General features: G+C 31.7%; 2 protein-coding genes across 2 annotated transcripts; both read left to right on the top strand.

Annotated features, from left to right (window-relative positions):
- Positions 1-6,594: 6,594 nt before the first annotated feature.
- Positions 6,595-7,573, top strand: HELRODRAFT_81623 (hypothetical protein; the record flags this gene model as incomplete). Its single annotated transcript, XM_009021918.1, has 3 exons — positions 6,595-6,780; positions 6,859-7,063; positions 7,407-7,573. The coding sequence occupies 3 exons, from the start codon at positions 6,595-6,597 to the stop codon at positions 7,571-7,573; spliced, it is 558 nt and encodes a 185-aa protein (XP_009020166.1).
- A 1,278-nt stretch (positions 7,574-8,851) lies between these two features.
- On the top strand, positions 8,852-9,517 carry HELRODRAFT_174469 (hypothetical protein; the record flags this gene model as incomplete). Its single annotated transcript, XM_009021919.1, has 1 exon — positions 8,852-9,517. One exon carries the CDS (start codon positions 8,852-8,854, stop codon positions 9,515-9,517), a length of 666 nt encoding a protein of 221 aa, XP_009020167.1.
- Between the last annotated feature and the right edge of the window lie 699 nt (positions 9,518-10,216).

The raw sequence follows: 10,216 nt of genomic DNA on the forward strand, positions 1-10,216 counted from the left end.
TTAGTTGGAGCCAAGGCATTACGTAGGTGGTGGGGTGGGTGCCGAAAGGCCAATGAATTGGGCTCTTGAGTTTTGTAATTTTAGGTAAGCTAGGACCGTAATGTAATGAATAGGTAGGTTAAGGCTACGTTGTAACACATACTCATTAATAGATTTAGGGTTTAAGTTTTATATTATTACTAAGTTGGAGCCCAAGGCATTACGTAGGTGGTGGGGTGGGTGCCGAAAGGCCAATGAATTGGGCTCTTGAGTTTTGTAATTTTAGGTAAGCTAGGGCTTAATTGTAATGAATAGGTAAGTTGAGGGTACGATAGCCGATAGACTCTGAATTTCGAAGTCTCTTGTCAGAGGTAAGCCTTGGTGGCCAGTGGTGAACCGGCAATGGTTTACTATCCGGACGGCAATGGTTTACTATCTGCACGGTAATGAATTACTATGCGGCATGGCCATAGTCTACTACCCGCACGGCTTCCGGACGGCAAATGGTTTACTATCCGCAAGGCAGTAGTCTACTATCCGCACGGCAATGGTTTACTATCCGGTGCCCTGGCTGTCGGTGAACCTCTGTGCAAGGAGGGAGAATGAAGGGGAACTTTCGACTATCGTACCAATAACAATTTATTATAGATTAGTTAAGGTAATTGAATAGGTAGATAGGATTATTTTTATTAAGCAATTTAAGATGCAGGCACCGCTAAGCTTTCTAGTGAGAATTTTCTCTTTCTCCATTCCACGGGCTGTGTTTTAACAGCAATCTCGAGGAGGACTGGCACCAGTTTTGGAGGACAACGCAGGAAACGGAAGGCACTCATCATTTTGCCTGTGTCGAATGGACGACGGTAAGTTTTTTTTACATTTTACTCTCTTTATTATTTTCAAATATTATTTATTTGCCATTATTTCCATTTTATAATTTTTTGCTTCTAAGATTCTAACATTCATTTACTACTAAGCTAATAAAAATAACTTGTCTACAGACTGATGAGAGGTGGGCAGTGGTGGGCGTCAGCACGTTTCAGATGGTGGTCTCATGATGATCGTTCCGATAACAACTCGAAGAAAACAACAACGACGATTTTTGAAGTATGGTTTAGTTTCGTTGTTTTTATTTTTTTCATTCATTCATTTTGTCACACAATCTTTTCATTCATCCATTAATTGACTCATTCTATTCATTCATTGAATCATAGATTGGTTAATTAATTCATTCAATCACTCAATCATTCGCTCAATCATTTATTCGTTTGTTCTTTCGTTTTAACATTCATTTACTACTAGGCCAATAAAAAAAATTTGTCTACAAAATGATCAGAGGTGGGTTGTGGTGGGAGTCAGCACGTTTCATAATGGTAATCTCATGGTAAGATAAGTTGCTTCTTACTTTTTTTCAATGGCTTGTTTTTTATTTTAAAAAATTAATTTTTTCTTTCAATTTTGTTTTTCAGTATCCGGTAAAATTCATTTCCTCGGTGCGTGTCAGATGATGGTCGGTGCAATGGAGGTTCGTCCGTAGTGGGTGAAGAAGTTTTTGGGGGGTACGCGCGCGCACATTTACATACACGCACACACATAAATACAACACACGCATACACAACATCCATTCATTCGGTGTCGTTGTTGTTATGTTTCTCTTCAACTTTCTATTTTCTTTACCGGACTTAATTTAATTCATAGGTAAGTTAGGGATTGAGATGAGTTGAACAACTGTAGGTAGGCTAGGGCTTAACATTAGTTAAAAAGTTTCAAGTAAAATATTAACATTAACATAAATTAAAAGCTTCAAGTAAAATTAAAACGTTAAAATATGTAAAATAAATGAGTTGAGTTATCATTACAGGTAAGCTAGGGCCCTGAGAGTAATTTAATTGTAGGTAGGTGACTGACTACTATTCTTGCGACTTTTTAATATTTTTTTTGTGTGTTTGTTTTCGCTTCTTAGCACCACACAACACCAACAAAACAAACTACAATTTTTTTTGTCGTCGCCTTAAATTTTACCATTTTTGAATCAATCTTTTTAATAATATCTATTTATTTATTTTTAAAATGTTGACTGGTTTCTAGTTTCTTATTTTGGTTATATAATTTTTGGATATTTCCTGATTTACTTTGTATATATGCATGCATGAATAATTTCTGTTTGGTATGTTGATTTAGTCATTATGATATGCTGTGAACTGTCCTTACTAAATATTCATGTTTCGTGATAATTATTTTTTATCGATCGATATTTTGTTATATTTGTTTAAAATCTGAACTTTTTAAAAAATTGACGTTTAACAAATTTTAATTTCGTCACTTTTCATCTTTTGATGATGTCAAATAAAAGCAACTGTTGTGTTTTTCTTTTCTTACTAAAATCTCGAATACAAACATGTACACATAAAGAGACACAGACACACATACACACAAACATACACATACATACACGCATACATACATACTGCCATCATATATACGCAGTACAATAAACATTCATGTCATTTCTGTCAATGTATTTTAAGTATGTTATACTGTTAATCTTGTTAACTATGATGACGATCATCATCATCACAACCATCATCAACGAACAACAATATAATAATAATTACAACAACAACAACGAAATAAAAATAGTTGTTCTCATTATGCATTTCAAAAGCTAATACAATATATAGAATATACAATATAATACAATATGTATAAAAGCTAATACTATAACGCTTTTAATACAAGCGTTATATATATATATATATATATATGTGTGTGTGTGTGTGTGTGTGTGTGTGTGTGTGTGTGTGTGTGTGTGTGTGTGTGTGTGTGTGTGTGTGTGTGTGTGTGTGTGTGTGTGTGTAAAAATTTAAAAAAATAAGCGGTTTTTTGAAGAATTTTAATTTTTAAATGTTAATGACTTTAAAATTGAAAAACATGAATGAAAAACGTTTAACGAAGAAAAGAATAATTAATAATTTTTAATGTTATAGTTCAATTTCTAAAACTAAATAGATCTGTCCGCCGATAATGAAGTAAAAATCAAGGAATTATATAACTGGAAGCGCCCTACCAGCGTTTTAACATTGAAAATTTTTTTCAACGGCAAGTTACCTCTGGAAGCAAGTTTCTAAAAATTAATAATTTGTTTTAAAAGTGAAACTATCTTTTTAACAGATACGTTTAAAATTTTGTTACACATTTTGTAATGTATCATTTTTTTATAACTTTATAGAGTTATATATGAAGTGCCGATTGGCACTTCATACATTTTGGTCATTTATTCTTCTTTAATGAAAAATTTTTTTTAAAAAACAATTTTTCAATAATGGGAAATCTAATACCAACACAAAAATATTTTTTTAGTTTTAATTGAAACACATTTTTTTAATTCATGCAGTAGAGGGTTAATTTTGTAACTTTAATTCAACTACAATGGCAAAATATCACAAAAAAACTCTTAAATAAGTTACCAGAGTTGTTAAATACCCGAACTTTTACATATTTTTTTAAAAATTGGTTAAAAAAGTGATAAAGTTCTTATGATTATTATATCACAAAAGCTTGGACCTTATGAAAGATATTATCAGTATACGTTAGCCATGGCACTGTATTTAGATTTTTAGCCATTTAAAACAATTTTCACAAGGTTAACAACGAAATTTTTTCATTACATATCTGTCATTTTTCAATTGTGATAGATCTCATAGATCTCTTTGTTATAAGCCAGGAAAGGAAACTTAAAAATTTACAGGGTCAGTAGCTCGGTCGGGCGTTATAGGACATATACGAGGAGATGGTATAATAGTTTGGACAAGCGCTTTGTACAGCCGTAGCAGGCAAAATTATTTTTTTCAATTAACGTAAATTTTATTTCAAAATCGAGTGCAACGATTTTGAAAAACAAAAAGTTTAATAGATAAAAATGTGAAAAGAAAGTCTTAAACATTTGTTATCTTGGAGAAATTAAAAAAGAACAAGTTGCAGTTATCAAACCAAAGCAAGATTAAACATTGTGTGAGTGTTGAAGCGATTTCACTCGCTCGTCGAAAAATGCCTGATGTTTGATATGGCATGTAAGGTGTAACTGCAGGCCCTCACAATGCTAGAAACCTGGTTGTTATTATTGTTATTCTTTAACAAAATAAAAATCTGTTAGATGCTGAAACTGTTACAACATGCGAGACAACAATATAAAATGAAAATATTATAACGGAAAATATTTAACGGAGAAAGACTGTTTGTTAGTTTTTACTTTGTTGTAGAATCTTGAATTGAGTGTGTTGAATGCTTGAAGAACAGTAAGACATGACGATGGTAGGCAGATAGTTGAGGTGAGTTAATTTTTTGATGAGAGGTTGTAGTCGTTGTTGTTGATTCGTAGGAAGGAGGAAGGAGCTGCTTGTTTGATATGCACGATGATGAGTGATTCAGTGGTGCCGAATACTTTGATGCCTCTGAGACCATGGGAGCGGAGTTTTTTGAGTGCGTGAAATGTTTGAAGACCTTTTTGATGATATGATTAATATGAGGTGTTATATCAAGTGTGGAGGTGAATGTGATGCCTAATATTTTTAATTGATTCGAGCGAGTGACTGATGGGTGCTCCGTTTTGGAGTTTTGAATAAAGATCTGCGGTAAAATTGAAACATGATAGATGAATAACCCTATTGGATTAGAGGTAAAAGGACAGAACTCCTTTCAAAGCAGCATGCATGTAGCTGTTTATTTAGAATATTTGACCAGGTTGAATTTTATTGATTATTCATTATTGCTGCATTAAATTTGTTGAATTGTTAAAACAACTCGTCTTTAGATGCTCAAAAAGTTAATAAATCTAAAATAAATTATCAACGTTTAAGAAGAAATTTAAAAAAAATGAAAAAAAACAAGAGAAATTTTTGACATACAGCTAAAATGTTTACAAAATTATTGAAACACCCACGTTTTAGTGACGCATATGAAACAAAATTAATAAAAATATAAAAATTTTATGTCGTCAGATGGACATGAAATTTATTGGTTTTTAGACTGTCGGAGCCAGGAAATGACGCGGTAAATTAATTGACTATTACATCCCAACGGGCCCACATCCAATCGATCGTCATCTATAATGAATAATTGCCTGTGCAATAATTGTGATTACCAGATTTTGTTTCTCTAATGTTTATTTGTTTATTTTATATTTATAATTTAGTTATTATATTTTTTAGTTTATTTTATATTTATTTATTTATCCAGCTGCTCATTAAACAAACTTACGTGAAAAATTGTGAATCCAATTTTTTAAATGACTCATTAGCGTTACTGCCTGATCATTTTTTTCTGATTAAAAAGTTTATTTTTCCACCTGAATGAATACTGCAGTTTTCAAGTGATTAACAAATGAAATAAAAAATTTAAAATGTCATATTTTGAAATTTTTCAATAAAAAGTGTTTCTTTTAATTTGTTATTGTTTCTTTAATTATTTGTTAAGAAAATAAAACATCAAAATTTGTTTCAATAAAACGCCAGCATTTTTTTTACTCGGTGACTCAGTATTAAAAATAATTAAATTTAAATTTTTACTAAAATTAAAATCAAACGAGCTGTCAAATTCACCAATTAATAAAAAATTTTTATGACAGGTTGACATTTTAAGACGTCAGGGTCCAAGTTGTTTTCAAAGGAATACTGCTGAAGACACCTGCACATGACGTTGTTTTTAAATTTGCGGTTAGACTATTGATCGAAAATTGTTAAGAATTTCTTTTCAAGCGATGAACAAACAAAGGCATAACTTGTCTGTGTTTGTCGCCAGATTAAAAAATTGATTGTAAAGTTGTGCAACAATTCATAGAAAAAAAATGCAAAAGTCAAAAACCAACACCTGCTTCTCAATTTTTTAGTTAAATTATGGAAGCTGCGTTTTTCTAAACTCACAATTTATGAAATTTCCTTCCTTATAAATACCAATCATGGGTTCACTTGTTCATCCGTTTGAAAACTTTTTGTCATTAAAAAAAGCTTAACGGAAATGTTTGGGAAAATTGTTCTGATAACTTTTCTGGGTTGCCTGTTGACGACTTGCATGGCTGATGAGGATTCAACTCTTCCTCCAGAATATGTCGAGGTAATGGTACCGGTTACGGTTAATTTGTGTTGATTTAAATAAATTTTGCTCTCATTCCAATTCCAGGCAACAGTTTTATTATTTTCAAGTATAACAAATAATTTGGTTAGCAGAAATATTAATGTGAGACATTAATTGTTTTTGTATTTCAAAGCAGTTGGAGAAACCATGGTGCTCCTATGGCGACGGAAGAGACAAAAGATTCTCCATAGTTTGTAAGCATTTTAGTATTATTCACATGGAGACAGAAGCGTAGCCAAGGAAGGAGCTTCAGTGCTGAAGTCCTTCCACGATAAGTATTTTTGCTAGGATCAAAGTTAAATTAAACAACAGATGTTGTAAACTCTATAAATTTCGTTTAAAAATTGTTGGAACTTTTTAAAATCTGCAATTTTTGCCAAATTTGAATATGAAACACAAGTTTTGATATGGAAATTATTAAAAATATGTTAAATTAGCAAGAAAATCCTCAACTAACCTTAAATCTAGTTTCCCCATCCCAGGAAATTTATGGCTACGACACTGCTTAGAACATTTGTTTTAAAAATAAATTTTAAATTTTTGTACTCATATTTTTGTCAAAAAGCCAAGTGGAACAAGAGAAAAGAATTTGATTACCATATTTTCAATTACCCGAGCAAAAAAGTGGAAATAACCAATGCAGATGTGGACAGAATTATTGACTCTGCTTGGAGTGTACGCCATAAATATTTATTTTAAAATTCAAAAATTTTTACTAACAAAATTTATACATCATTAAAAATTGAAATTAAGGTTTGGTCAGGTGCAAAAATTGGGCTCAAGTTTACCAGTTCAAATCTAGAAACTGCAACCATAAAAATTTTTTTCGTGGCAGGAAATCATTCTGACAAATGGCCTTTCGACGGAGAAGGCCACGTTTTGGGTCATGGATTCTATCCGAAAGATGGTATAATACATTTCGATGATGACGAAAAATGGGGTGACAAGAAAGGTAAAGGTTAAACTTTTTATTCCTCAACAGATTAAATAAAATTTTTACAACCCGCAACAGAGGTGTAGCCGAAGGTAGCTTTGGTGTTGAAACCTAAAAATGAATAATTAAGGATGGGATAAAGTAAAATTGAAAAAATTGTTTATAAGTTTAGACAGTTTGTTTCCACAAATCAAATCTGGTTTGAATTGTTATGTAAACTAGGCCAGCAAGTGGATTAAGAGAAAATTAAAGGTCGCCAACTTTTGTAAAAAAAAATCCGAGCCTCCTACGATGAATTTCTACTATTTTTTTAATTTTAACTTAGCAAAAAAAGTAAATTTTCATTTAATTTTTGGTTCACTTTTAGGAAAACAACTTCTCTATGTGGCGGTTCACGAATTCGGCCATGCTCTGGGTTTGGGTCATTCAAACGACAGTTCTTCCATCATGCTCCGATCATACACTGGTTATAGAGCTAATATCGTGCTGTCTCAGGATGACATCGACGGAATCAAAGAAGCTTTTTCGGGGTAATAAAACTGTAGATCAAAAGACAAATTCATGAAATAAAATTTAACGATTTTAAATTAAATAATATTCACATTTTTCAATGTTTATTAAAATTCAAAATTTCTTAAACCTTTGAAAAACTTTGAACGTGTTAAATAAAATAATTTTGCATTATGTGTTTTCTCAGTTCTCAAATTAATGAATAAAAGTGTTATATGAAAATTTTGGTTATGAAATACTGGATAATAGTCTTAAAGGCAGGTCCTTTTTCGTTCGAGCTCTTGCCGTAGAATTCAACAGCATAAATGTTTCACAGCTGGAAATAAGGATGTCAACCAGTATTCAGTGGTTGATAAAATTGACGGTTTCAAAGAAATTTTCATTAATTATCTCAAAAATGAAAAACTGACTAAATTGCATGCTTTATGAATATGAGAAGTGGTAACACGTTTGTGCTAACGTCGACGATTGAAATTAGATTAGATTTGATTTGATTTGAAAATTTTAAGATTTGATTAGAAAAGGCGTTGATGATAGGCAGCAATCTGGTTTGTTTTTTGTCGATGCATTTGAGAAAACGTTAAGATATGAAAATCGCATTCTTATTTTAACTAGTTTATTAATGAATAAACTGGATGAATGGGTTTGATGAGACAAGAATACAACTTGAAAAAATATAGGTTGATACTCAAACTTTGGAGAACTTGTATTTTTAGAGCATTTGTAAAACTAACAATATGAACCTATAAGACTGTTACTAAAAACTTGTGGAATTTTGTTTGTTTTGTCAAGACATGAGGAATGAATAACAAGAATTTCACGTCGTTGTATTGGTTGAGGGTTTGCCTTCCCAAGACGTGATGATTTCATTTGTTTCACTGTTTACATCCAGAACATAGCAAAATGTGTGTAAAGATTTAAATATGCACAAAAACTTACGACCCAACGTCAATTGCAATAAGAAAAGTTTCAAAAAAATTGATCATGTTTATTACAAAGCAATTAAAAGCTTGCTCAATAACTTTTAAAAGTTTCTTTGATGTTTGACCTCAATAGTTCCTTTGATGTTTCAATTGAATCGTTCGTAATTGATTTTTGTCTTTGAAGTTAAACTCGCGTCAATGCTCTTTCATCAACCAATTTGTATTGGACTAAAAAAGTATATAAGAAAGTAAAGAGGAAAGGTGAGACATTTTCTACGATACTTGCTCATCGTGTTGAACTTTTCAATTCTGGTGTTTCCATTATTGAACGGAGAAACTCACCAATTTCTGCTAATTTAAAGAAAAAATTTCATCAACGATGTCTTCAATAAACATGAATGTAGTGGAGATTGAAAATGCTCAAAATTTAAAAAACGAATTATTAGACGATTCACAATTTGAAACAAACGTGAACTATTTTGAAAATAGGAGAAACATGAGCATTTACAAAGGCAAAAGGTTCAAGAAAAGATATAATGCTGTAAGTAACAAAATAGAAAGCTCTAACAACGCTGAAAAAATTTTATCCAACCATAAAATAAATGTTTCTCCAACAAATTTAGATGAACACCTCTCCATAAATACGTCAGTCTGGTCCTCCGAGTCTATCGATCATATCAATTTCAACGACGATTCTGATTCATCATTCATTTCTATCTACCCAATTTATTTCAACGATTGCTCGGCGAGACCTCTAGCATTTGAAGACACCATGAACACCAGACCCACAAATATCCATGAAGATGAAGAATCACTCATCTACTGCATTTCGCATCACAACAACTGTCCTGCACACAGTGCGCAAAGTCGACGATGTTGCATTAAAGACAATTCAGACCACGAAGCGCTTCCAGATATTGAAAGAACCAATAGGTCTGTTGAACCTTTTACCGCCAAAAACCAATCATCGACTGAGCCTGTGTTTCGTCTGAAACCTCTCTGCATGAAAATAGCTATCCCACTTAAGAAAAATCAAAGGAATTGATTTGTGACCCTGAATATGTAAAAAAAAAGACTTCGTGATAAATGGAAGAACTGCTGATTGGAAATCTCCCTAGACCATTGAATCCATTATGCAAAGCATATGTTGATACATTTCATTTGATTTTGTTACTAATTTGCGATTGTTGTTACTTTTTCTCTTACGATTTGTGATAGATGATTTGATAATTTTCATTCTGTTCTTTTCTACTTTTGAATTTCGGAAACATCGAATGGACTGTACTTTTTTTTAGCATTTTTTATGTAAATTTTGTTTTTAATAATAATCCTAAATGTTCAATTATGAAGATTTGTACTTTTAACCGCATTTTCGTACATTTTGTAATTTTATATATTTCGTTAATCACATATAACATCTGAATAAACGTTTTAAACTCAGCTTCACGGATAAATCTTTTTTCATTTGTACATGCCGACCTTTTTCGAAACATGTCCGAATATCAAAGTATACCAAATGCTTTGTTTTTATTTTGTTTTCGCTTATATTCTGCTATTAAGGTTCTCAGCCGCTTGTCTTAATTTTTAAAATTCGATTAATTTTGGAAATTTTATTTTGTTATAGCATTTTTAATCGTAAATAGTTCGCTCGTCTAGTATGGTTTGGCTTTGACAATTAAAGGTTCACTATTCAATGTTACATGTGTACGTATGTCTGTTAAGGTCGTCATTATGGACACATGTT

Source organism: Helobdella robusta, assembly GCF_000326865.2.
Source record: "Helobdella robusta unplaced genomic scaffold HELROscaffold_30, whole genome shotgun sequence".
In the NCBI taxonomy this organism is placed as follows: Eukaryota; Metazoa; Annelida; class Clitellata; order Rhynchobdellida; family Glossiphoniidae; genus Helobdella; species Helobdella robusta.